At 41.3% G+C, this 27,940-nt stretch overlaps 5 protein-coding genes across 5 annotated transcripts; 3 read left to right on the forward strand and 2 right to left on the reverse strand.

The window, feature by feature from the left end:
• Positions 1–1,150: 1,150 nt before the first annotated feature.
• On the reverse strand, positions 1,151–6,281 carry LOC146614375 (tetraspanin-8-like). The gene is made up of 10 exons (XM_085375707.1): positions 6,037–6,281; positions 5,664–5,732; positions 5,463–5,579; positions 3,869–3,943; positions 3,553–3,648; positions 3,051–3,161; positions 2,934–2,969; positions 2,760–2,843; positions 2,270–2,397; positions 1,151–1,536 (listed from the first exon to the last, which is right to left on the reverse strand). The coding sequence occupies exons 1-9, from the start codon at positions 6,094–6,096 to the stop codon at positions 2,275–2,277; spliced, it is 771 nt and encodes a 256-aa protein (XP_085231833.1). The 5' UTR covers positions 6,097–6,281; the 3' UTR covers positions 1,151–1,536; positions 2,270–2,274.
• Positions 6,282–12,349: 6,068 nt separating this feature from the next.
• On the forward strand, positions 12,350–12,829 carry LOC146614376 (histone H2B 1/2). Its single transcript, XM_085375708.1, has one exon. It carries the CDS (start codon positions 12,365–12,367, stop codon positions 12,737–12,739), a length of 375 nt encoding a protein of 124 aa, XP_085231834.1. The 5' UTR covers positions 12,350–12,364; the 3' UTR covers positions 12,740–12,829.
• Positions 12,830–13,662: 833 nt separating this feature from the next.
• On the forward strand, positions 13,663–14,466 carry LOC146614377 (histone H4). The gene has a single exon (XM_085375971.1). It carries the CDS (start codon positions 13,684–13,686, stop codon positions 13,993–13,995), a length of 312 nt encoding a protein of 103 aa, XP_085232097.1. The 5' UTR covers positions 13,663–13,683; the 3' UTR covers positions 13,996–14,466.
• A 6,968-nt stretch (positions 14,467–21,434) lies between these two features.
• LOC146614378 (histone H3) lies at positions 21,435–21,852 on the reverse strand. Its single transcript, XM_085376309.1, has one exon. The coding sequence runs from the start codon at positions 21,850–21,852 to the stop codon at positions 21,442–21,444; it is 411 nt and encodes a 136-aa protein (XP_085232435.1). The 3' UTR covers positions 21,435–21,441.
• A 326-nt stretch (positions 21,853–22,178) lies between these two features.
• Positions 22,179–22,582, forward strand: LOC146614379 (histone H2A-like). Its single transcript, XM_085376310.1, has one exon. It carries the CDS (start codon positions 22,196–22,198, stop codon positions 22,580–22,582), a length of 387 nt encoding a protein of 128 aa, XP_085232436.1. The 5' UTR covers positions 22,179–22,195.
• Positions 22,583–27,940: the final 5,358 nt, after the last annotated feature.

Raw genomic sequence — 27,940 nt, forward strand, 5'->3', positions numbered from 1 at the left:
AACGCCATAACCAAAGTCCCAAGGTCAAAATTGGAGATGCCCCCTACAGTGGTTGAGAATGACCGACCTAAGATCCTGTGGGGCTTCCAGATACAGACAGACAAATCAATTGGACATAGTACTGGTGGACAAGCGGAGGAAGATAGCCGTATTGACAGACGTAGCTATACCGACTGACAGCAACATCAGGAAGAAGGAAGATAAGAAGCTTGATAAGTACAGAGGGATCAAGGAGATGTGTAGGGTAAAGGCAACAGTGGTCCCCATGGTATTCAGAGCACTCAAACCCTTAAGCTCCTATGATCAGGGCCACTTTCCTCTCCTTGTGGGCTCCATAATCTCCCACTATGGTGATCATCATAGTGACGGCGTAGAAGATGAAGAGTTTGATGGTGCAGCCCTCCAGCAGCAGACTGATGAAGGAAGTGTCATGAAGAGTTTACTTGGCTTTGTCAAAGAGCATGTTTGTCTTTTAGATACATCACTTTGGGATTTTTTATATTTATTTACACTAAGCAATACCTGCAGCTCTAAAGAACCGACTCCAAAGCTTAATACTGAGCTCAAGTATGAGAGATCATGATTGTTATTGGCCTTATAAAAGTTTCTTGATTATGGTGGAAATGAGTTTGAGGCAGCTGTTGATGTGAGCCATGTTTGCAGCTGGAAAATATAGTAAAAATAACAGCACTGCTCCCAGAGTGCAGAGGAGTTTTATTTCTCTGGGGAGAAGGATTTCCAGTAAACCAAAGAAAGGGGCACGTGTTGGTTGGATTTGAAAACTTCTGTGAATGTAGGGCCAGTCTGAATATGACCTCCTACGATCAAATCCAGATGTGGAAGGAGAGTGAATTTACTGGAACACTGTAAGCACATTTTATTTTTTAAAATAACACATTTACACATATAATTAAGTACAGTGATGTAGGTTATGTCATTTTTATGCTACTTATTTTCATGGAAAATGTCTGGTGTTCACATTAATTACATCTTCCATATCAATAGTACTGGTAATGGGTTTTGACTGTCTGTACAATTATGCATACAACCTGCTGCAGTTGTTTTTTGTTTGATTTGTGTTGGAAAAAGTTCCTTTACAGCAGTGAAACAGAAAAAAATTTCAGACCGACACGGTTTCTTTTTTCCCCTTTTAATCCTGTAACATGGTTAGATTTACAGTTTTAATCAGAAGAAAACACGACACATAGAGACGTCAAAAATGCAAAGATATACAAAAATATTTCCCTTATAAACATTTTTACAAGCAGCTGCATCATCACAGCACTCAGGTTTCAAACTGCAAGCTTGGAAGATTCTGTCCTACTAACAAACTTCACATGAGGTCGCAAAAGAATGTGGCTTTTCTTTTAAATACATTTAATTTTACCATGACAAATCGAATCAGTAACATTAACACTGCCTTCCACAAACACAGCAGGTTACACGAGTCCAGCTGTGAGTGGTCTCAGGGATCTCAAGATGGCTGATAGCTGGTGGAAGCTGCCAGCTCTGTTCAGAGATGGAATGCAGGAAATTCTGTGAAAGAGATTTTAATTTAGAGATTAAAGACTGTTTTTACAGTAATGGTAGTTAAGGTGAAGACTTTAGAGCCAAAAGTAGGTGAATTTTCTTCAGCAAAGAGTGAAGAAGCTGGAAACTAAAAGGGTGAAATTGTACAAATTTCATTTTGAATTTAAAAACTTTTTTTTAACACAAACACAGAAAAGTCCACGTGAAAAGAATTATTTCTATGCATCAAAGCAATTTTGGCAGATAAGAAATTAAGAAATAAAACTGCCATTTTGGGTGATATTATGCTCGATTCCCTCCTGAAATGTTGGGATGGTGTTATTCAGACTAGTGGGCTGGAGAAAGCAGTTAAGCTATTGAGATGGATTTCTTATGACTGACTTTTTGGCCCAATATTTACGATAATAAGTTTAGTATATGGGTCTCAAAAGGTTTAACTACTTATTATTCTCTTACCCATGAGGGGGCATTCTTGAGCTTTGAGACATTAAGACAAAAATATGGACTAGGTCAAGACCATTTTTACAGGTATTTACAAGTCAGGCATTACTTTGATGAAAACATTAAAATTATAATAGAAAACAGTGAATTGGGCTTTGTGGAGCACTGTTGTTATCAAAAAATTAAAAATTAAAAACAAAACAAAAATTTTTCATGCTGCTTGAAAAATATTTCACTTTGAAATTCAAGAAGAAAAAAAAACAGGACTGTATGAAAGAAAAAAAACAATGCATCGTACTTTGGCTAGTATGCCGGGGTGTTGTGCAGCTCCTCGTATTTTGGTGGCATCATGGAGACCACGATGGTGTGTCTGTTTGGGTAATACAGCTGGTGAATCATGATGGAGGACAGAATCATGCCAAGCAGCTGTCGGGGAACACAGGAAGCTGAGTTAAACATCTGCAGGTTGTGAAATGTTGATTCTGATTCTGTATTCATAATGAACTAATATTATAATGAACTTAGACTCAAACTGCTATGTATTTACGTACAAGATGATTTTTCACAAATTTAGATTTTAGTACTAGTTTACTTTTTGTTCCACTACAGATGCTGTAATTCTTCAACATTTGATGGAGAAGATGGAGAATTCAAACTTTGTAGAAAAAATATATTACATGTATACTATGACTTTCTCATTGTCACATAAATAATAGCAGGGACTAAATGCAGAGAATGCAGATGTGACATTTATGCTACCGAATCCTTGAATAATTGATAATACTCACAGCTAGAACAGCCAGAGTGAAGCTGACCACAAGCATGATGTTGTAATGAAACTGAATGTGGTCCATGATCGTGGGAAAGCAGGTCTGAAAATAGAAGGAAAAATAAAAACTGTCAAGTTCTGATATAAACTGAGGAATGATTTAAGCTTTTCAAAAGGGTGCTGGGTCGCTCACCTTAGTGTAGACGGACATTCTCTGCAGCATGAAAGTCTGGAAAATTTACAGAAATAAAGACGTTACAAACTGTGACACACCGTGACCAGTGAAGCAAGTGGGTGCATCGATACTCACGTTGTTTTCGACAGTCTGACACTTGCCCTCCTTCTCCTCCTCCTGGCTGCATACACAGGAGTCGGGGATGTTCTCCCAGTCTTTGTAGCTGAACAGACCACAGCAGTGAAACTACAAACACCAGCAGGAGAAGAAAGAAAGAGGAGAGTTACTCATCTTCAGGAGGATCATCAGCTGGAAATAAACGTTAAAAAGTGTGTGAATTTTTTTTTTAGAAAAAAGTGATCAAATTACTTGTGGACAGTTTGCCTGCTCTTATTCTGAAAGCTCACTTGCTGCCAACTATCAACTGTATATAAATAATGGCACAGTGTATTATGTCATGTTTCAAAGGTCATCTGATGTTATTTTACATCATCACCAGTTTGCAAGTGCTAAATCTTTTATGCCCTGATTGAGTGCATCTTTTTTCCATGAATGTAACTTGTATTTAGCAACAACAAAAGAAAAACTCATTTTAAAAAGATTAAGAGATTGCAGCGAGCAAGTTAGAATAGCTCACCTTCTCCTGAATGACCTCAGCCATGTTCCTCACATCCTCTGAAGATTTGTCCAGAGGCACAAACCTCCTGAAAGTCTGCTCCACGATGCCTTTGAGCTGCAAAAATCAAATATTTTTATAGCATGTATTACATTTATATTTTAAAAATTAAAGCATTTTAATGGTTATGAAAGATAATATGGGTAAGGTAAAGTAATGAAAAAGTAATTGTATTTATATGTGTTGATTATTTAAAAAAAAAGCATGATTTAAAAAGTTTTTCCAGTTAAATCAAATAAATCTCTTCACATGACTTCGTCCAGCATCCTGCCTTTACCTGAGGATGAATGATGGCAGCAGGGATTCCAATTATGAGCATCACCAAGCATCCAATGACCATAAACACCAGGAACTGCAGAGGAAAATTCATTCATTTTCTTAAACACTTGCATTATCAAATCATGACTATTACATTTGTCACAGATGGTCTTCATTAAGAAATACAAACAGCCCATAATGGAATGAGACTAACAACCCATATGGAAAAGATATATATAAATCTTATAAAGTTTGTATCTGTCTTGTGTGAAACTTGTATGAAAAGCATACAAGAGTGAAAACAGATATAAGATCCCTAGAAAAATTATATAAATGAAACTTGTATGTTTTGGATACTTACTAAAACAATATATGAAAGTGGCTACTTTCATGGGTAAATCATATAAGCCTTATATGATTCATTATATGAAGTAGGCCACATCTTATGCAAGTCTTTTATAAGTTTTTTCCATTTCTTTTCAATGTGGGAAGATAAGAGAAAGCAAAACTAAACACAGCAAACAAGATGGGAGACCACCAAAATAAAACCGTTCTCTGCTGCCTGTTGGAGCGGGGGGCCTAGGAGGAGGAGTTGGCTGTCCGATTGGGGTCTGGAATGTGGGGCCTCCCTGCTGCTGCCGAGTCGGGTCGGTCTGCTTCTCTCCACCCCAGGGAAAAGGGAAACACTACCTGGGTCTGGGTGCAGTTTCCCCCTCCAGGGGCAAGGGTATCTAGACCTGGGGCTTAGAGTACACTTGGGGAGTGTGATTGTGTGTACAATGTCTCTTTGTGTCTGTCTCCACGTTGGGTGAGTGATGAGTAATTGCATATGAGAGCATGAGGGTGGGAATGGATGTCTGTATCTGTGTGTGCCTGTATGTCTGTGTCTACATGTCAGGTTGGGTATCAGACGCCACCTCTCTAGGGACATCTCAGGCCCTCCAAGGTATGGAGGCCTATCTCCCCCACCACTTCCCCTGCCAGTGGCAGACGCCCTCAGACATCAGTGCATTGGTTGTTCTTTGTATCCGGGCATGGGCGTCCAGGTACACACCGGCTCACTCCTTGGTGGCTGCTTGTCGGGGCCTGGAGCCTGGGTCTCGCTCGGGCCACTTCGGGGGTGGGGTGCCCTCAGCCTCTCGACCTGGGGCTCAGTCACTCTGGCACAGCTGGCTGCTGGCGGAGCTCACGGGCATGTCACTGCAACCCCCCCTGGCTTCTGCTCCACGGCTGCTGAGTGGCCCTTCATCTGGGGCTCTCATCAGCTCTTTCTGGGACAGTGGCGCGGCTGCCCCTCTGTTGGTCTTCCTTGGTCTCTTGTGTTCTGAGGGCCTCTGGATGTCTGGAGTTTTGATCTCCTCCATACCTGCTTCATGCCCTGGAGGACGGGGCTGTGGCTCCCCACACCCTCTAGCAGATCATTACATGAAGGAACCTTTTAATACAAGCGCGTTCATGCTCACAGCTGTACACACGGGTGCTCACACACACAAACTACACCCTTTTTGGCTCCTACCTCAAAGCAGAGCACCATACTGTAATGCAAAGATAATAAAAATGAGAAAAACCCAAAACATCCCCAAAACTTAAAACCAATGACAGTCTGAACTCACCATGATCAGGGCCACTTTGCTCTCCTTGTGGGCTCCGTAGGCTCCCAGCAAGGCGATCATCATGGCGATGCAGCCCACCACGTAGAGGATGAAGAGTTGGGTGGAGCGACCCTCCAGCTGTGGACAAAAGTGTCACGAAAGGTTAGTGGGCTTTGTCTGTTTGTTCCCACATGTTACATTTATGTTTGAATGTGTCCTCACGTTATATCCTCGAACGTCCATGAAGAACTGATACCACAGAGCGAGGGCGATGGCTACTCCACCAGCAAGCTGAACAAACAGAAACAGTCTGGTTAGAGCTGCTGGATCCTTTAAACACAACCAGGATATGAAATGACTGCACAGCCACACACGTGGACGAGCACAACAACAAACTCTGAAAGTAAGAACAAACGTGTTGAGTTGATGTCGGTTTATTTTACTCTTCTAAGCTTCGGTTTCATTTAATTGTAAAAAAGGAGGCAAATGTGGTTGTTTTTGACTGCTGCGTCTGCCTGCTGACTGGTTGATGTCTTTAAGGAGATTCTGGATTAAAGTCTGCGATTATCATTTCCTAAATAATCTCTTTACTCACCATGAAGAATATGTTGAAGACAGTGAAGATGTGTTTGAGGCAGATGTTGATCTGAGCCATGTTTGCAGCTGGAAAAGTCCAAAGCCCAAAGTCCAGATGAGCTCCGACTGCAGCGAAGTGAAGTGAAGTGAGAGGAGAGCAGCTGAGTGAGCTGCTTTGAAGGGTTTCAGGGCTTTGCTGGGCGGGACGTCCGGTATGTTAGAGGTGGAAACTTGTGTGGAATGCTTGTTTAACAAGGGGAGGTTCAAAGCAGGGTCTTCCTCCTTCCAGTAAATCCAGCGGAAATAGTTGTTGCTGTGAGCAGGGACGGAAGCTGTTCACAGACTGGCTGGAGTGGAGGAGAGGGCGGTGTTATGCCCCGTTTAAAACAATCCAGATGTGGAGACATGACTCATTTTACTTTTATGAGAATCTGTCGTCAGCAGGAGGAGAGATAACTTACCGAAAGTCAGTTTATTCCTCTACAGCTCAAAGTAATTTTTACTGCATCTGCACACAATGTACTCAGAGTTTTCTTTTAATAAATGAGATATGTTTATAAGGGTACTGCACTTAAGCACAAAGATTTGTATATAACTTTTTATGTTGTATCATATCTGCAGTGGTTTCAAATGTAAAGCAGTATGAGTACTGCACTCAAATACAGATTACATCGTCTTTAACTTCCCTCCTTATTACTTTTATAGTTGCATCTTATTAAATAATACTTTTTGTTTTATGAAGTAGGTTTTGTAGTTTTTTGTGTCTTTGTAGTTTTTTGTGCATATCACACTTGATTTTTTTTTTTATTGATTCCTAATCATTTTTCATTGTGGAATAATTCGACCCACAAAGACTTTGAGCGTCCACAGAGCACTTTTAGTCCTCCGAGTGTGAACGAGCTGTCAGACAGAGCAAAGCAATGCAAACACTACCCTGAGTCCCACGTCACTGTTTTGGAATCTGCAGCTGTGAAAAAAACAGAAACTTGTGAGATGAAAAAATGATCACTGAATGTAAAATTTGGAATTGATGCCTACAACATGTTGCAGCGGTTGATTTGATTTGTGTTGGATTTTGTAGTTTGTGCCATCATGCAGTTGTTTTTAAATCCTTTCTGTCTTCTCATTTTATTTCTAAAGTTGTAAAGTTTCATGTTACCCTTTTGCGACCCTTTCCTGTTCAGCAGTCAGCACTAGAGCAGGGCGAAATGACCAAAAATATTTATCACGATATACATTTGAAAATTTGTGATAACGATATAACTGACGATATAAGTGACACTAGACAAAATACTTTACAACTCCACAACTTTATTTGTGCAAAAAAAAAAATCAACGTATTTTCACTTAAACAAGCAGCTTTTTTTATGTGCATTAAAATTATATAAAAAGTTAACAGTGCAAATGCAAAATCCTTGCTGACAGTTTAACCAAAAGGAATTTCCAGTGGAAATTGGCTGACATATCCTCAGCATAACCATGTATAATATCCACAAAACTTAGAAAGAGGTTATACACACACAATACCGTAATATTATGTTGATGCACAGTACGTATCACTCCGCGAGGCTCCTGCCTACGATGTCCGTAATGCTCTGACAATCCATCAAGCGGTGCGGATTCGTCTTAGCAAAGTTGTACTAAAACATTTGACAAATTTTCGAGCGCCGTGTACATAAAATCGTTTCGAGGTCAGTAAACACAACCAGAATTCATACATAAGGCACACGGGATTATAAGGGGCACTGTTGATTTTCAGAAAAATCAAAGGATTGATTTTAAGTGCGCCGTATTTTCCAAAAAACAAGGTAATAACGACGGGCCGCTAGCATGTGCTACCAAAAATAGTGCTTTGTTGTGTATCTGACGGACGAAAGCTAAACCAGTTCCACACCACTGAAGTTGCAGGATTTTTACAAACCAATTCTGGTTCATCCGTTTCATTTAACGATCCGCTTTCGCCCTTCTCATTCTCCACCATGCTTTTTCCGCCATGTGCGTATGAAAACAAAGGTACGCATGCGCGTTTTACTCATATTCTATCGTGATATTTCATTTTTTTATCGTTGCCCGACATTATACCGGTATTACCATGAACTGTATGATATGGCCCAGCCCTAGTCAGCACATTTAAAAACTGCAGTTGAGCCTAAAGTGCTGTTTTTCCTTTTCAGGACAAAGATATGTAGGAAGCTAAAGAGCAGCAGAGAAATGCCAGGAAAGAGAAATTGAGGGAAGGAGGGACAACTTTCCTTGGAAGTAGACATGTGGGAGGTACGAGATTAAGTTACTGTGACGCAGCTCAGAGGAACAACAATGAAGGCTTTGTGGGGTTTAAAGGAGAAACGTTATTTGCAGGACAGGAAGAATTCATGAAACTGTTTAGTCGTCTTGTGTTAATCTAATAAAATAATAATTACAAATATATTATTATTATAATATTCCACGATGAGCTGGAAGTGGTATTACTGCAAAGTGGGATTATTTAGTTTTAATTTGGGACAAATACATAAAGTCTCATGCTTTATACTGGATTGAACAAATATGATGAGTTGCACCAGAAAAACAAAATTAACAGTCTCACTTATAAATAATCCTGTTGTTTTCAGATGTTACTCTAATTTAAACTTAAAATAATCCTGTTGACTATTTTCATATTTGTTTAACTTTTGAGACCTGAGTAGTTTCTCTCACATCATCAAATTTTTTAAATAAGTATCTGCGATTTGCCGAAAGAGTTATATATTGATTACTTTTCTGTCCGTCCACCGATTTTAAGAAACCTTGTCCTCGCCGGTCAACTCACCATTCTCTTTCTCTCTCCTCTCTGTCATGTGTGTCTATCTGTTCTGGTTTTGGTGCAGAAGCAGGACTGTGTGAAGGCAAGGCAAGGCAAGTTTATTTATATAGCACAATTCAACAACAAGGTGATTCAAAGTGTGAGGTTTCCCATCTTCTGCCTTCACACGCCTGGATTAATCACGCACCTTTTCCTGATGCCCTCGTTGTGGCCTCTCCGTAAGGGAGCGGCAGCTCTTGAGTACTTGCTGGATTGTTGTCCTACTAAGTTAGTGCGACCCAAGTACAAGCCAAGCCTTGAGCTTGTGTTCCCACTTACCTGTGAGAGAGATACTTACAGTTGTACGTTCCTCTTCTGAAGTCTTGCAGTCATTTTCACATAATTTCAGTCTTCTCATTTTATTTCTAAAGTTGTGCCTTACCATTTTGTAACCCTTCTTGTACAGTAGTTCATACAGCATTTTAGAGTTGACCCTAAAGTGCCGTTTCTCCTTTTTAGAGTGAAGAGATCTAGGAAGATGTGGAAGCTGAAAAGCTGCTGAGAAATAAGCAGTATTCCATTTAAAACGATGCTCAGTTGGTGCTAAGGAGCCCAGTGTGCCAAGAATACATATCCTGCACACAATTATCAGCAGCAGCGTGAACCACTGATAAAAGGCAGGATGGATCTTTTCCTGTTGTTTATGTCAGATTCTGACTACAACATCTGAATGTGGGGGCAGAACTCATTTTCTACTGGAGTTCGCCTCTGCATCATGTTTAAACACTCCACACAGGATGCTCTGCAGACTGTGACAAAGCACAGCTGTTGCTGAATATAAAAGGCCCCTGTGGTTCACTTTTTATTGCCTGTAGTTTACAGTATAATGACTAATACTATAATAATTAAGTAATTGTGACTCTGACAGTGAAGAAAGTGAACCTGGCATGTTTGATGGAGATTTAGCGCAGCTGTTCAATTCAGAAACAGAGGATGAGGACTTCGATGGGTTTGATTGATGACGATTACCGGTAAAATAAATGTGAATACCAAATTCAGTTTTGCTCCCGCTCCATTTTTAAATACGCAGACTTGTATGCTTGTGTCTGTTGTTGTTGTAAGGCGGACGTAGTAGAGGACACCATGAGAACATTAAAGGGGGAAGTGTGGGCGTAGATTATATATAAAACCCACACCCTATAATCAGGTGCGCCTTATGTGTGTGTTAAATACAGTAATGGCACACATAACTGAGACTGCGCATTTTAGTACCGTGCGTGAAAATACGGTATCTGGAAGATTTTGCCTCTGAGGAAGATTTTATCTTTGATTGGATCTTTGATTATGGAAATCCTATAAAAACTGAGAGAAGTACTCAAAATGACTAAATAAGTAATGTAATCTTAATGACTTTTATAAGGTACAAGGGGAACAACAAGTGAATGTCAGTAATTCAACCATGAAGGTCACTGGCAAATTTGTTCACTCGAAGATAAACTTCTACTCTTCATGTGTAACTTCACACTTGGTTGGTTGACTACCCTCTCGGTAGAATCACAGCTGTCTCTGATCGCTGAGGTGAGAGGGCTAGTGTTCACTGCTTTGATCTCAGAGGACGACTTTCTCTCTTACCCTTCGTGTCGTCAAGACACACTAAGCAATCTTCTAATTGCAGCAATTCAAGAGCCTGCTGAAGATTATTGTTTGCTGAATACATACCAGCAATCATGTGATAGGTTTAGTTATTAATAGGAGCTGACTTATGATGCATTACTAGGAGTAGCATTCCAAGTTAGCACAGTGTCCACTCTGCAGCTGGACTGAATTTCTACAATTCCTATTCTGGGTCTGATCCATAAAATCCTGCTGGAAAAGACAGACTGATATCTGAAATGTATACCTTATGCTGAGTACAGCATAGGGTATACAGGTGTGCTCTCCTTTGATTTGATTCAAGCCCTTGACAAAAGTGGAAAGGAAAAACTAATTTTTAAAAGTCAGAAACCTCTGGTAGATCCAGGTTCCCGGAAGGGGCAGCTGCAGCTGGAGTTGTTGGTTTTTAAATTTACTGGCAACGAAGTTTAAAGCTGAATTTGACTGTATAGTTACTTCTTCATAGCTGTTCCTTTATTAAAGAAAAGAAAACATAGGGGTGGATATGAGGGAATATTCCTGCAGATTTCCCATGTGTGGGACTAATAAAGGTTATCTTAAGTTAGATGTGTTTCTGATTATTAGGTAGAGAGTATAATTTACTCACTGCACAAAGTGATGTCAGAGAGACATCTTATATAAGTCATTTTTGCATGTTGAATTTTGGTCCACTAAAGTGGTTGTTTTGTAAGGCTAGGCGACGTTGTGTTTTTTTTAACGTGTAATGAATGTCTGGCGTTATCTTCCTCTCATTGTAGCAGAGGCTCTCAAACTGGTGTTCCCAATCCACAGATTGGGTATAAGCAAAAAACCTATGGTGGCACCTAGATACATGTGCATCATCCGGGGTTGAGTTAATTAGCGCAATGGACAAATATTTAAGTCCATCTACTTCATCGAGTAATGCAAAAGCCAAACTAGCTAAAGTATCACAATAATTAATTTGTATTTGGCTTTATCGAGAATGACAATGGCAGACCAAAGTGTGTTTGTGTCTTCAAGAAGTAAAAAAATAAAATAAATGAAGCCAGCAAAGCTAAAGCAGCATCTCATCACAAAGCACCCTGAGTTTTATCAGAGTTAGGATTATAAGAGGCCCTTTAACACACTCTGTTAGGGAGTTTTTATTGTTTTATTTGCTTATGGTTCAAAAGTTATGTTACACATATTTCACCAGACACAGTTTTCTGTAGAAACAGGAAGCTGACCCTGTGACACTGGGATTTACCGCAAGAGACCAGCACAGAAATGCATATCCGCAGAAGTTGACTTGCATTATATTATTCTTAGAAATTGACTTGCAACACACATACTTTGTGACACACACACACAGCTTACACACACAGACAGCATCAGGACCTGCGTAACAGGAAATGTGATTATATTTGCATATTGACAATGTAACCTATAAAAATAAACGAATACTGCAGTTCGGTGTGATTTGCTCTGAGCTTTTCACCCGTGCAGCACGTTAACCTACACAAGTGTCTCAGTGTTGATTATTCACCTGACTGTTTGTTAACTGAATATCACCGACACACTCACTTCCTCTTACAAAGCTCAATAAAACAGGATACTTGTAAAAATGAACCCTGAAGGGTTTTAAGCCCTGAGAATTTCAGGACAATATATCCTGTAACTTTGACGTTATGAGGGGAAACATTGCATCCGTAAAATGCCATAAAATAGTAAAAACTAAGGTGATGTTCTCTAATTCATATGTAAATAATGAGATTCGTGGAAGATTTCAAGTGCTTTTTTTCACTGTTGACTGTGTGCCTTTGTGTAAACCTGAGCAACAGCTCGGCCAATGACAGGCGAGGAACAGCACAGCCTTATTTGCATACAGCGGAAATAAAAGAGCCACTCTCAGCTGACGAGCACATTCTCCGCTGTGAGGAAGTGAAGTAAGAAAATGCCTGAACCCGCCAAGTCAGCGCCCAAAAAGGGCTCCAAGAAAGCCGTGACCAAGACCGCCGGCAAGGGCGGCAAGAAGAAGAGAAAGACCAGGAAGGAGAGCTACGCCATCTACGTGTACAAGGTGCTTAAGCAGGTCCACCCCGACACCGGCATCTCGTCTAAGGCCATGAGCATCATGAATTCGTTCGTCAATGACATCTTCGAGCGTATCGCCGCTGAAGCCTCCCGCCTGGCCCACTACAACAAGCGCTCCACCATCACCTCCAGGGAGATCCAGACCGCAGTTCGCCTGCTTCTCCCCGGTGAGCTGGCCAAGCACGCAGTGTCTGAGGGCACAAAGGCCGTCACCAAGTACACGAGCTCCAAGTAAACTGCATCTTTACTTAATCCCGAACAACGGCTCTTTTCAGAGCCACACATCTCTTCTAAAGCGTACATGTCCTGACTTTATTTAATTTGTAGCTGTCATGATGGTGAAACATAAATTACAGCTTGTGTTACTCTTGTATGCTTTGAATAAAAAAAGAAGAGAGAAATTTCAAGGACTTAATGATGGACCACCTGACCAGAACAGTCCTAACGCCATCACTATATCATTTAGCATTATTACTATTTGGTTGGTTTGGTTTTGTAGTTTGTGTTTTTTTTTTTTTTTTTTTTTTTTTTTTTTTTTTTTGGGGGGGGGGGGGGGGGTCATGTTTTGTGGTCCCTTGTCTGCGAAACGCACTGAATAAATACACTTGTGGGTTTCTCAGAAATAATGACATGTGAACAAGAGCTTATTGAGCTCATCCTGGTGAGGCAAATGTTTGGCTTCAAATCACAATTCTGATCGTAAAATCCTGGACAGGATTACAAATACAATAAATAAACGCGATTCGTTTCAGTTTCACATTTCAAACTACAGTGACATCCTCCGTGTGTGTGTGTGTGTGTGTGTGTGTGATCTATACATGTGTTAATCGTTTTGATGTAGTTCAACACTTATGCTAGACTCTGGGTGAAACGTTAAGAGGGTGTGTGGTTTTTGTTACAAATACGGACACTTGGGTTTAGTTTGAAATAAAAATGTGAACTCCACTCAGACATTGTGTGTGATTTGGTGTGAGTCTCCCTTCGGTTAGACTTAATTTGTCATTTAACAAAAGACCACATTTCCACATTTAGAAAATAGAAGAGTGGGCGGAGCCGCTGAGCTTCGAGTCGCCGTCACACCGTCTGTTTTCTCTTACGTCCGCCGAGCACACATAATAACACGGCTCCGTGGAGTTTAACTTCATTCGACTTTGCTCGTTCAGAGAAGAAATTATAACCATGAGTGGAAGAGGCAAAGGTGGCAAAGGACTCGGGAAAGGAGGCGCCAAGCGTCACCGTAAGGTGCTCCGTGATAACATCCAGGGTATCACCAAACCCGCGATCCGTCGTCTGGCTCGCCGTGGCGGAGTGAAGCGTATCTCCGGTCTGATCTACGAGGAGACCCGCGGAGTGCTGAAGGTGTTTTTGGAGAACGTCATCCGTGATGCTGTTACCTACACGGAGCACGCTAAGAGGAAGACTGTGACCGCCATGGATGTGGTGTATGCTCTGAAGAGGCAGGGCCGCACTCTGTACGGCTTTGGCGGTTAAACTCAGTCGCCCTAATCCATCAAACGGCTCTTTTAAGAGCCACACACTTCTCTTTAAGAGCGTTGTTCTGCGATCTTTTTGTTTTTGTCACTTTTTACTGCCTTTTTGTGTTTTGTTTTGCACTCTGAATATCTTATACGCCATTAGGTGATGAGAATTGTCAGGTAGGAAATATTGTACTGCATGATGGTGGACTGCACTGGTGCACCTGAGAGAGATACCCGCCCATGTTGACGTGCGAGCATTAGTGATGGGATTTCTGGCTCTTGTTAGAGACCCGGCTCTTCGGGTTATTTTGTTGCTTTAATTTATTATTAGCAATAATATAAAACTATGCACAAAAGGAATTACTAACGTAAAAAAGTGGTTCTATTTATTTTTGTATATAAATATATGCGGTGGCTCCTAGAGACAAAACATGTACAAACTCCAAAACAAATTTCTAGTGTTAACTGAACTTCAAAAACAGAGCTACCTAGATCACTTAAATTACACAATTGAAAGCGTATGTGTATATATCTGAGCACAAGATCCATAGAGGCTGGGGTCTATCACACCAGGCAAGACCCCAGGTGCAGGCTGTATAAAGATGTCCCAGAGACAATCCAGCACATAACAGCAGGGTGCAAGATGCTAGCAGGCAAGGCATACATGGAGCGCCATAACCAAGTGGCCGGCATAGTGTACAGGAACATCTGTGCCGAGTATAACCCGGAAGTCCCGAGGTCAAAATGGGAGATGCCCCCAAGGGTGGTGCAGAATGACCGAGCTAAGATCCTGTGGGACTTCCAGATACAGACGGACAAAATGGTGGTGGCTAACCAACCGGACATAGTGGTGGTAGATAAACAGAAGAAGACGGCCGTAGTGATCGATGTAGCGGTTCCGAATGACAGCAATATCAGGAAGAAGGAACACGAGAAGCTGGAGAAATACCAAGGGCTCAGAGAAGAGCTCGAGAGGATGTGGAGGGTGAAGGTAACAGTGGTCCCCGTGGTAATCGGAGCACTAGGTGCGGTGACTCCCAAGCTAGGCGAGTGGCTCCAGCAGATCCCGGGAATAACATCGGAGATCTCTGTCCAGAAGAGCGCAGTCCTGGGAACAGCTGAGATACTGCGCAGGACCCTCAAGCTCCCAGGCCTCTGGTAGAGGACCCGAGCTTGGAGGATAAACCGCCCGCAGGGGCGTGCTGGGTGTTTTATATATGTATATATATATATGTATATGCATGTATATTCAATTCAATTCAATTCAATTTTATTTATATAGCGCCAAATCACAACATAAGTTGCCTCAAGGCGCTTCATAGATACAGAGGAAAAACCCAACAATCATATGACCCCCTATGAGCAAGCACTTTGGCAACAGTGGGAAGGAAAAACTCCCTTTTAACAGGAAGAAACCTCCGGCAGAACCAGGCTCAGGGAGGGGCGGCCACCTGCTGCGACCGGTTGGGGTGAGAGAAGGAAGACAGGATAAAAGACATGCTGTGGAAGAGAGACAGAGGTTAATAACAGATATGATTCAATGCAGAGAGGTCTGTTAATACATAGTGAGCGAGAAAGGTGACTGGAAAGGAAAAACTCAATGCATCATGGGAATCCCCCGGCAGCCTATGTCTATTGCAGCATAACTAAGGGAGGATTCAGGGTCACCTGGTCCAGCCCTAACTATATGCTTTAGCAAAAAGGAAAGTTTTAAGCCTAATCTTGAAAGTAGAGATAGTGTCTGTCTCCTGAATCCAAACTGGAAGCTGGTTCCACAGAAGAGGGGCCTGAAAACTGAAGGCTCTGCCTCCCATTCTACTTTTAAATACTCTAGGAACAACAAGTAGGCCTGCAGAGCGAGAGCGAAGTGCTCTAATAGGGTGATATGGTACTACAAGGTCATTAAGATAAGATGGGGCCTGATTATTTAAGACCTTGTATGTTAGGAGCAGGATTTTGAATTCAATTCTGGATTTAACAGGAAGCCAATGAAGGGAAGCCAAAACAGGAGAAATATGCTCTCTCTTTCTAGTCCCTGTCAGTACTCTTGCTGCAGCATTTTGGATTAGCTGAAGGCTTTTCAGTGAGTTTTTTGGACATCCTGATAATAATGAATTACAGTAGTCCAGCCTGGAAGTAATAAATGCATGAACTAGTTTTTCAGCGTCACTCTGAGACAGGATATTTCTAATTTTAGAGATGCTGCGCAAATGGAAGAACGCAGTCTTACATATTTGTTTAATATGTGCATTGAAGGACATGTCCTGGTCAAAAATGACTCCAAGGTTCCTCACAGCGTTACTGGAGGCCAAGGTAATGCCATCCAGGGTAAGAATCTGGTTAGATACCATATTTCTAGGCTTTTCAGGGCCAAGTACAATAACCTCAGTTTTATCTGAATTAAGAAGCAGAAAGTTAGCGGCCATCCAGGTCTTTATGTCTGTAAGACATTCCTGCAGTTTAACTAATTGGTGTGCGTTATCTGGCTTCATGGACAGATAGAGCTGGGTGTCATCTGCATAGCAGTGAAAATGTATGCTATGTCTTCTAATGATACTGCCTAAGGGAAGCATGTATAATGTAAACAGAATTGGTCCTAGCACTGAACCCTGTGGAACTCCATAATTAACCTCAGTGTGTGAAGAGGACTCTCCATTTACATGAACAAATTGGAGTCTATTAGATAGATATGATACAAACCACTGCAGTGCAGTACCTGTAATACCTACAGCATGTTCTAATCGCTCTAATAGGATATTATGGTCGACAGTATCGAATGCTGCACTAAGGTCTAGCAGGACAAGCACAGAGATGAGTCCACTGTCAGAGGCCATAAGAAGATCATTTGTAACCTTCACTAAAGCTGTTTCTGTGCTGTGATGAGCTCTGAAACCTGACTGAAACTCTTCAAATAAACCATTCCTCTGCAGATGATCTGTTAGCTGTTTGACAACTACTCTTTCAAGGATTTTTGATATGAAAGGAAGGTTGGAGATTGGCCTATAATTAGCTAAGACTGCTGGGTCTAGAGATGGCTTTTTGAGTAAAGGTTTAACTACAGCTAGCTTGAAGGCCTGTGGTACATAGCCGATCATTAGAGATAGGTTGATTATATTTAAGATCGAAGAATTAATTAATGGCAGGACTTCTTTGAGCAGTTTTGTAGGAATGGGGTCTAAAAGACACGTTGATGGTTTGGAGGAAGTAATTATTGAAGTTAACTCAGAAAGATCAATTAGAGAAAAAGAGTCTAACTTAACATCAATGGTACTAAGAGTAGCTGTAGATAATATTACATCTGTGGGATGATTACTGGTAATTTTTTCTCTAATGATAAAGATTTTATTTGTGAAGAAGTTCATGAAGTCATTACTAGTTAACGTTAAAGGGATTGTTGGCTCAAAAGAGCTCTGACTTTTTGTCAGCCTGGCTACAGTGCTGAAGAGAAATCTGGGGTTGTTCTTATTTTCTTCAATCAGTGATGAATAGTAAGATGTTCTGGCTTTGCGGAGGGCTTTCTTATAAAGCAGCAAACTATTTCTCCAGGCTAAATGATGATCCTCTAAATTTGTGACACGCCATTTCCTCTCCAGATTACGAGTCATCTGCTTTAGGGTACGTGTTTGAGAATTATACCACGGAGTCAGGTACTTCTGATTAGAGACCTTAGTTTTCACAGGAGCTACAGTATCCAGAGTCGTACGTAGTGAGGAGGTGAAATTATTAACAAGATAATCGACCTCTGTTGGGGTAGTGTTCAGATAGCTGCTCTGCTCTATGTTGGTACAGGGCATTGAAGATGATAACAGTGGGTGGATTATATTCTTAAACTTAGTTACAGCGCTTTCAGAAAGACATCTACTTTGATAAAGTCTACTCTCCACCGCTGTGTAATCAATTATTGTAAATGTAAATGTTATCAGGAAATGATCAGACAGGAGAGGGTTTTCAGGAAACACTGTTAAATGTTCAGTTTCTATGCCATATGTTAAAACAAGATCTAGAGTGTGATTAAAGTGGTGGGTGGGTTCTTTTACATTTTGAGAGAAACCAATTGAGTCTAATAACAGATTAAATGCCATGTTGAGGCTGTCATTTTTAGCATCTACATGGATGTTAAAATCACCCACAATAATTATTTTATCTGAGCTCAGAACTAAATTAGATATAAAGTCTGAGAAATCAGACAGAAACTCTGTGTAAGGCCCAGGTGGACGATAGATGATAACAAGTAAGACTGGTTTCTGAGTTTTACAGCTGGGGTGGACGAGGCTAAGCATCAGGCTTTCAAATGAATTAAAAGTCTGTCTTGGTCTTTCATTAATTGATAGGCTGGTGTGAAAAATTGCTGCCACACCGCCCCCTCGGCTTGTGCTTCGAGATTTCTGGTAGTTAGAATGACTCGGGGGTGTTGATTCATTTAAACTAACATAATCATCCTGCTGCAACCAGGTTTCTGTAAGGTAGAGTAAATCAATTTGTTGATCAATTATTAAGTCATGTACTAACAGAGACTTGGAGGAGAGAGACCTAATATTTAATAATCCACATTTCACTGTTTTACTCTTTGGTTCAGATGTGGATACTTTATTGTTCTTTCTTTGTAATTGTTTATGTTTAAGTTGTTTGTTGCTGGTTTTTAGTTAGTTTTTTGTCTGTTTGGGAGCCGACACAGTCTCTATGGAGATGGTTTTTTTTTTTTTTTTTGGGGGGGGTAGCAGGAGGAGAGAAGCTGCAGAGGGGCGTGTAAGACTGCAACTCTGCTTCCTGGTCCCAACTCTGGATAGTCATATTTTGGGGGGTTTAATAAATTTGTCCATATTTCTAGAAATGAGAGCTGCTCCATCCAAAGTGGGATGGATGCCGTCTCTCCTAACAAGACCAGGTTTCCTCCAGAAGGTTTGCCAATTATCTATGAAGCCCACATCGTTTCTGGGACACCACTCAGACAGCCAGCAATTTAAGGAGAACATGCGGCTAAACATGTCACTCCTGGTCTGATTGGGGAGGGGACCAGAGAAAACTACAGAGTCCGACATTGTTTTGGCAAAGTTGCACACCGATTCAATATTGATTTTAGTGACCTCCGATTGGCGTAACCGGGTGTCATTACTGCCGACGTGAATTATGATCTTACTGAATTTACGTAAGATCACATGTATGTATATGTATATATATGTATGTATATGTGTATATATGTATATGTGTATGTGTGTATATATGTATGTATGTATGTATGTATTTATATATGTATATATATATATATATATATATATATATATATATATATATATATATATATATATACATATATATATATATATACATATATATATACAACAACTGAGATAATTCATCCACAATACGAGGTTAGTCATTCATATACTGCTGCATGGGCTGGGCTGTAGTTACATCATAAGGGTTTAAAAATTGAGCTTTAAAATGATTGGCAGTAATAAAAGCCGAGGAAGGCCAACAGTGATCACTGACTGTTTTTAGGAGCTTTTTGAGATTAAATAGAAGAAAATACATAACATTAAACATGTTAACAACACAAAAGCCATATTGAACACAGACTACTTTAGGCCCGGAAGCAGGATTCGTCACGTCATCACTTAAAGACTGGCTACCTTTCTAATGTGAAGTTGTTGTCCCTTTCTCAGTCTTCTTGGCCTGCATGTTGGGCAGCACACCACCCTGAGCGATCGTCACTCAGCCCAGCAGCTTGTTCAGCTCTTCATCGTTGCGGACGGCCAGCTGCAGGTGGCGGGGGACGATTCTGGCAAGAGCATAGATTTGGTTTTGGCATTGGTGGGGGACGGATGATTCAACCACCGAACACTGCCCTGCTTTTGTCTTTGCTTCTTGATAAAAAGAGGAGAAATATACTTGCCTACATATGCTGTTCTACATGCTTTTAAACCATTTAAAAGTACAATTCATAGTTTTATATGTGAATTATATAATGTCAAATTACTATTAAACAAATGACTAAGAATTGTAGACTTTAGTTTACTTCAGCCATATTCCATCATAGTAAATCAGGTATCATACAAAATAAAATTAGCTTCAAATACAGTGATGACAATAAAAGAATATGACTTTAAGGACTTAACAACATTACTTCAGTTATAATACACCAACATCTCTTATACATTAGCACTAAGGGAACACTGAATGACCTGGTGGTTTTTGTCCATAAAACTACTCATCTAAGATTACCACAAAGTAAAAGATCTCTCAGCAACATTGTGCAACATTTTATGCACACTATTGCCCCTATCAAATAAGTGAGCTGGGATTTTTTTATTCTAAACATGAACTCCTGTTACAGCAACAGACATGGATTACTGGTGCCCCACACAACAACTCAATGTCCACTATGTGAAGGAGCCAAACACATGCCTGCTCCTCTCGTTAACTGAGATAAACTGCTGGCATATTGGTTTTATATACTGTCCAGTCTCTCCTGGTGAACATGGCCTACAGTAGCATTGTTTAATCTCATTTGAGTCATTGTTGATCTCGTTTTTAGTCTTGTGAGAGCACTGAAGCTTCTTTCAGCCTCAGCCGAGGATACTGGGATGACTAAAAGCAGCCTGACAATTGTCACGATAATAAATACTAGTTAATCTATAGCACCAAATCATCAGTCAGTCACCCGTGACCTCGCCTCTTCACCTCAGTCCGAGCTACAACATGGCAGAGCTGCCTCTGTCACCTAATAAATAACAGGGAGACATTCCAAATACATGCAGTCACACATGTGCTTCAAAAACAGTAATGAACCACCAAGTCATCCTCCAATTTCACCTGTGATCTTGTATCACCATTACTCTCTGTTGGTTCTTCTATCACCTGACAAATAGGACATACATGACAATAAGAATAAAATGGGTAGCTGCTTCAGTGTTTCTGTCACTTTGTGTAGATCTTGACTCATCAGTAATGTTTGTAGGGTGAGTGCATTTTTAAAACAGTTTGTGCAAACTGCACTACAAGGTGGAATATTTGCAGAAGCATGACGACCTCATGATATTTTGTCTCAAAAATTAACCCTATGACTATGTCAGTACCATTAGGATGAAATTGTGTCACCAACATTTTAACATTAGACATAAATTTAACAGCCTCTGTACACTAATGTTAACATGTTAGGCTTACTGGCATGTCCATAGTATTTATAAAAAAAAATAAAAAAAAAAAATAAAAAAAAAAGTAAATAAGTAAAGGAGGGAGACATTTAAGGATAGAACAATTCATGCTAAAAATTAATGAAGCATTTTTGTAACTGAAGTCAGTGATTTCCACGTTCATGCCGACTGTAGTTTCTGGTATAGAAAGAGCATGAAGATTAAAGTGTGACTATAATATTGATGTAATAGTAAGAAAGGAGCGAGCTCTTGGTGGGAGGGAGGTGGCTCTGAAAAGAGCCGTTGTTTGTAGGTGAGCGAGTAGCTTAAGCTCTCTCTCCGCGGATGCGGCGAGCCAGCTGGATGTCTTTGGGCATGATGGTGACCCGCTTGGCGTGGATGGCGCACAGGTTTGTGTCCTCGAAGAGACCGACCAGGTAAGCCTCACTGGCCTCTTGCAGAGCCATAACGGCAGAGCTCTGGAAGCGCAGGTCGGTCTTGAAGTCCTGAGCGATCTCGCGGACCAGGCGCTGGAAGGGCAGCTTGCGGATGAGCAGCTCGGTGGATTTCTGGTAACGGCGGATCTCGCGCAGAGCCACGGTACCGGGCCTGTAACGGTGAGGCTTCTTGACGCCTCCGGTGGCCGGGGCGCTCTTACGGGCAGCCTTAGTGGCGAGCTGCTTCCTGGGGGCTTTGCCGCCAGTAGACTTGCGAGCGGTCTGCTTGGTTCTTGCCATTGTTTCTCACTTTTCTTTTCCTGTGTTAAGGGCAGATTTTGTAGCAAACAGAGGAGACTCGCTGCTCTTAAACTGTGTGTGTCTGTGACGCGGTGCCTCCCCGGCTCATGATTGGTGAGGGGCTCCACGTGGTGCTCAGCACCGTTCAGAGGAGCACCGCCCCGCCTCGGTGTGTGCTTCTCATTGGAGAAAAGTGCATTGTAATTGCGCGCTGCCGCAAGCCTCTCTGCGATTGGTGCGTGACGAAGCTGCGCGCGCTCTGCGGAAATATAAGCGAGGCTTTGAGCCGATCAGGCCACATTTCTTTTGAGTGTTGATACTACGAAGAGAAGAACCTGTCAAAATGAGTGGACGCGGAAAGACTGGAGGCAAAGCCAGAGCTAAGGCCAAGACTCGTTCATCTCGTGCCGGGCTTCAGTTCCCCGTGGGTCGTGTCCACAGACTGCTGCGCAAAGGCAACTATGCGGAGCGTGTGGGAGCTGGCGCCCCCGTTTACCTGGCAGCTGTGCTCGAGTACCTGACCGCTGAGATCTTGGAGCTGGCTGGCAACGCGGCCCGCGACAACAAGAAGACTCGTATCATCCCACGTCACCTGCAGCTGGCTGTGCGCAACGACGAAGAGCTTAACAAACTCCTGGGGGGAGTCACCATCGCTCAAGGTGGTGTGCTGCCCAACATCCAGGCTGTGCTGCTGCCCAAGAAGACCGAGAAGCCCGCCAAGGCCAAGTAAATGCAAAGCGTTCGGCTTCACCAAAAAACGGCTCTTTTAAGAGCCACACACTCCTATCTGAGCAAACCTCCTTCTTGCTGTTACTGTCTGTAACTGGGATATGTAGATTATGCATCTTGATTTATTTTGAAATGTACGTTCATTCATATCACCTTACATGGTCAGGGACTGAAATCCACCTTCAAAATATACTATCATGAGTGCTTAAGCAGTGTTTGTTTTATTCACAAGAATAGAGGGTCTTAGTATAAAGTCAAAATTAAAAAAAGTCAAAAGCTCTCAGTCTCTCCTGCTGTGTGGTTAAGGCTCATGCCTTGTTCAACCTCATTTACATTAGGGATCAGCTGTTAAGCGCTGCTGCAGGGTGCAGCTGGGCTACCGGCAGACAGACCCTACATCCCCAGTGAGGGAAGGAAACGGGTGATGTCTCCCGAGGACACCTCGGATAAAGTACAAGAGATACAATCAGTGCTTTGTCAGTGTTTACTCAGCAGTCAAGGACAGCAATATTTGCATAGTATTTTTACTGACATGTAGTGCACATATGTTTTGGGCAAAAACATTTTTGAATATTAAAATATGAACATTTGTAACAAAAAATTGACAAATTAGCCAGTTCCAATGTAAAACTTTATCTGCCTATTTAAAAAAAGAAGATAATCTTCTCACAAACTGGTGTTTGATTTTGAAACAGGAAAAAAGTGGGGAAACAACTGAAAAGACTAACATTTGAATAAAACCTGAAAGCAAGTAAATACTTTCTATGCTGCCTTATGGTAAACTTTGGTAATATTGATAAAGAACAACACTGGCTGACGATGAAATACAGTCAGCTGGCATGGTGACACTGCCAGTATTAACCTGCAGGGCTGGACTGGGACAGAAAATCGGGCATTTTGACTACAGACCGGCCCACCAGGTATTAAAGCCATAAAGCCTTTGAATGAAAACAAACGCTGTTGTGACAGTGATGTACACTGTCTTGTTGGTATATGTATGATTTCTATACATTTGACATCAGATAAAAACTTTGGTTGTAAGATTTAGATAATTATTTAATAAAAGCGAGATATTTTAAATGAGAATAAGAAAGAAAAGTATTTCTTTGTGCCCCCCTCTCCCTGTTAATTCCCTACCTGGCCCCCTGGCATAACTTTGCTAGATCCGCACCTGCACAGTTACCAGCTGTCAGCTACCTAAAAAAGGATCCTGGGGTTATTTGTCTCTCAGAAACAGCTCATAACTTCCCTTCAACTCATTCATGTCACCTAAAAGGTAAACCTGTTTCTCCATCACAGCTCTGATGATTCAGTAAGGACATCTCCTGGTTTCATCTTCATGTTTCCCTCTCACCACATATCCAAACCGACATCATGACCAGCAGCTTTACAGCTGTGGCTCCAGCAAACATCAGCTGATACTGGAAATTAATATTAAATAAATTCTAACAACAGCTGATCAAGCTTAAACGTGCTGCTGTTGTTTAGCGCGACATCTGCTGGTTTCCTCTTTCTGGCACAAAGTGGGCGATAAACAAACAAGAGAGAAAAGCTGATCAGCTGATCATTGATCAGTTTCATGATTGAAGTAGCAACAGAAGAGGGAGGGGGAGATGAGAGAAGAGGCAGCTGTGCAGCGTAAACACACAGAATAAATCCAGCTTTGTCTTTTTCCATTCTAGCTAAAGTTCGGGACAAACTGCGTCTCTTCTCAGCTCAATACCAAACGCATAATATTTTCTCTGAATGAGGGACCATTCCATTTTTAAGGAGCCGTTGGCAACTCTACTAACTAACTAACCTTATCAATAAAATAAAGTTCACTATCAGTAACATCATAGCAACTGAACAGCTGTACAGAAACTCCGTCATGCTAGCTCGGGCAGTATGAGTTATTGCAACTGACGGTAAAAAGTCAGCACAACAAAAATAAACTCCACCTAAACTTAGTTTATATCTGACCCAGATAGACTGCAGGTCATAACTTCTTACCTGAAGTTCAGTTCACCTGACACTCGGACTGGCGGCTGCCTCGGGTCTCTCCTCCTCCTGCCTCCCCTTCCCTCATCCACCTGCTGGCCTCTGTGGAAGCTCCGCCATAGCCACCACCAAACAACTGAGTTATTTTTACACATCGACCTGCATCTGGCCAATCCACCACCTCTCATTGTTCATGCCCTTAATAAAATAAAATAAAAAAACAAGTCACCGGGCATATGCCCAGTATGCCCGATGGCCAGTCCAGCTATGTTAACCTGAAACCAAATCTGCAGCTCCATACAGCAATGTTACGACTTAGATTATCTTATAACTCATAACTCTTATGTTAGCTCCCCTCAGCAGCATACTGTCTGAAATATTCGACGGCTGCAATAATTCTTTAAGTGTTATTTTTTCCTTGGTATTCTAATTTCACCGAAGTTTACTAAACTCAACAAACTTAATATTACTTACCGGGACATTTATTCTGTCCTCATTTTCTTTCACCGAAAAATTGTTTCCTGCAGTGCCGTCTTTCCTGCTTGGCTCTCCTACCTTTGCTAACGTGATGCACATAGCGCAGAAGCAGATGCTGCATTCACTTACACTCGGATATCTGAGCTTCACCGTGAAAACATAATCTGACATTTGATATTTGATTGAATTGTATTGTTTTGCCTTTGGGGTGGCACCTGGGGTGGCCAGTCTGGTTGGGGGGGGGGGTGGCCTGTGCCCCCCCAGGCCACCCCGCTGGACACGCCATTGTATGTGACCCTATCATACAAGAAATACACCTTTAAAAGTTATCACCTACATTTTAAAATATTCTGTTAAAAAACAACAAATGTGATGGAAAATATTACGGTTATAGATGCATGTTATTATCTATATATGAGATATGTTTCACTTGTATTTTTATTTTTTTGAAAGCCTTGGAAGTACAATGTATAGTTTATTGATACCTAGCCAATATAATCCATTTGAAATGCTTTACTCAACAACCTTACCTGACTAAATCTAGGCCAGCTGAATTGATATTCAGTGATTTTAGGGACACACATTTTACTCCAAGCTGAACCCAGACAGCTATTTATTTTACCATGTATTTATTTCATTACTAATTTCATAACCAATTTGATTCATGTACATTTGAACAAATTGAGTTCTGTTGGGTTAAGGGTGCGGGGAAATCTATTATTTCAAAATACAATGTTGAGGTGTACTTCTTGACCTCACCGATCCTTTTGATATCCCAGCTTAAGAAGAGTCCGGGGCTGGCCTGTGTCCCCCTTCTCAGTAGTTTTCCACTAATTCTATTGTTCAGTGTCGGGGGGTTGTCCTCTCCCCAGCTAGGCTGTGGGGGTCTGCCTGTCGTAAAATGAGTGTTACACAGTTAGTAACACTCATTTTACGTGTTACAGTTAGTAACAGTTAGTAACTGTGTAACACTCAAAATGAGTGTTACACAGTTAGTAACACTCATTTTACGTGTTACAGTTAGTAACAGTTAGTAACTGTGTAACACTCAAAATGAGTGTTACACAGTTAGTAACACTCATTTTACGTGTTACAGTTAGTAACAGTTAGTAACTGTGTAACACTCAAAATGAGTGTTACACAGTTAGTAACTGTGTAACACTCATTTTACGACAGGCAGACCCCCACAGCCTAGCTGGGGAGAGGACAACCCCCCGACACTGAACAATAGAATTAGTGGAAAACTACTGAGAAGGGGGACACAGGCCAGCCCCGGACTCTTCTTAAGCTGGGATATCAAAAGGATCGGTGAGGTCAAGAAGTACACCTCAACATTGTATTTTGAAATAATAGATTTCCCCGCACCCTTAACCCAACAGAACTCAATTTGTTCAAATGTACATGAATCAAATTGGTTATGAAATTAGTAATGAAATAAATACATGGTAAAATAAATAGCTGTCTGGGTTCAGCTTGGAGTAAAATGTGTGTCCCTAAAATCACTGAATATCAATTCAGCTGGCCTAGATTTAGTCAGGTAAGGTTGTTGAGTAAAGCATTTCAAATGGATTATATTGGCTAGGTATCAATAAACTATACATTGTACTTCCAAGGCTTTCAAAAAAATAAAAATACAAGTGAAACATATCTCATATATAGATAATAACATGCATCTATAACCGTAATATTTTCCATCACATTTGTTGTTTTTTAACAGAATATTTTAAAATGTAGGTGATAACTTTTAAAGGTGTATTTCTTGTATGATAGGGTCACATACAATGGCGTGTCCAGCGGGGTGGCCTGGGGGGGCACAGGCCACCCCCCCCCCCAACCAGACTGGCCACCCCAGGTGCCACCCCAAAGGCAAAACAATACAATTCAATCAAATATCAAATGTCAGATTATGTTTTCACGGTGAAGCTCAGATATCCGAGTGTAAGTGAATGCAGCATCTGCTTCTGCGCTATGTGCATCACGTTAGCAAAGGTAGGAGAGCCAAGCAGGAAAGACGGCACTGCAGGAAACAATTTTTCGGTGAAAGAAAATGAGGACAGAATAAATGTCCCGGTAAGTAATATTAAGTTTGTTGAGTTTAGTAAACTTCGGTGAAATTAGAATACCAAGGAAAAAATAACACTTAAAGAATTATTGCAGCCGTCGAATATTTCAGACAGTATGCTGCTGAGGGGAGCTAACATAAGAGTTATGAGTTATAAGATAATCTAAGTCGTAACATTGCTGTATGGAGCTGCAGATTTGGTTTCAGGTTAACATAGCTGGACTGGCCATCGGGCATACTGGGCATATGCCCGGTGACTTGTTTTTTTATTTTATTTTATTAAGGGCATGAACAATGAGAGGTGGTGGATTGGCCAGATGCAGGTCGATGTGTAAAAATAACTCAGTTGTTTGGTGGTGGCTATGGCGGAGCTTCCACAGAGGCCAGCAGGTGGATGAGGGAAGGGGAGGCAGGAGGAGGAGAGACCCGAGGCAGCCGCCAGTCCGAGTGTCAGGTGAACTGAACTTCAGGTAAGAAGTTATGACCTGCAGTCTATCTGGGTCAGATATAAACTAAGTTTAGGTGGAGTTTATTTTTGTTGTGCTGACTTTTTACCGTCAGTTGCAATAACTCATACTGCCCGAGCTAGCATGACGGAGTTTCTGTACAGCTGTTCAGTTGCTATGATGTTACTGATAGTGAACTTTATTTTATTGATAAGGTTAGTTAGTTAGTAGAGTTGCCAACGGCTCCTTAAAAATGGAATGGTCCCTCATTCAGAGAAAATATTATGCGTTTGGTATTGAGCTGAGAAGAGACGCAGTTTGTCCCGAACTTTAGCTAGAATGGAAAAAGACAAAGCTGGATTTATTCTGTGTGTTTACGCTGCACAGCTGCCTC

The sequence above is a fragment of the Diplotaxodon limnothrissa genome, linkage group LG17 (assembly GCF_057381915.1).
Source record: "Diplotaxodon limnothrissa isolate DT_005_m linkage group LG17, D_limnothrissa_male_GT1.1, whole genome shotgun sequence".
NCBI classification, from domain to species: Eukaryota; Metazoa; Chordata; class Actinopteri; order Cichliformes; family Cichlidae; genus Diplotaxodon; species Diplotaxodon limnothrissa.

What these genes read in the sequence shown, in the direction of transcription:
- LOC146614375 (XM_085375707.1), bottom strand. Translation starts at nt 6,096, where the DNA reads ATGGCTCAGATCAACATCTGCCTCAAACACATCTTCACTGTCTTCAAC. An exon ending in CTGCCATCATTCATCCTCAG is followed by an intron (nt 3,649 to 3,868) that starts GTAAAGGCAGGA and finishes TGATTTTTGCAG; the next exon opens with CTCAAAGGCATCGTGGAGCA. An exon ending in GAATGTCCGTCTACACTAAG is followed by an intron (nt 2,844 to 2,933) that starts GTGAGCGACCCA and finishes TTCTATTTTCAG; the next exon opens with ACCTGCTTTCCCACGATCAT.
- LOC146614376 (XM_085375708.1), top strand. Translation starts at nt 12,365, where the DNA reads ATGCCTGAACCCGCCAAGTCAGCGCCCAAAAAGGGCTCCAAGAAAGCC.
- LOC146614377 (XM_085375971.1), top strand. Translation starts at nt 13,684, where the DNA reads ATGAGTGGAAGAGGCAAAGGTGGCAAAGGACTCGGGAAAGGAGGCGCC.
- LOC146614378 (XM_085376309.1), bottom strand. Translation starts at nt 21,852, where the DNA reads ATGGCAAGAACCAAGCAGACCGCTCGCAAGTCTACTGGCGGCAAAGCC.
- LOC146614379 (XM_085376310.1), top strand. Translation starts at nt 22,196, where the DNA reads ATGAGTGGACGCGGAAAGACTGGAGGCAAAGCCAGAGCTAAGGCCAAG.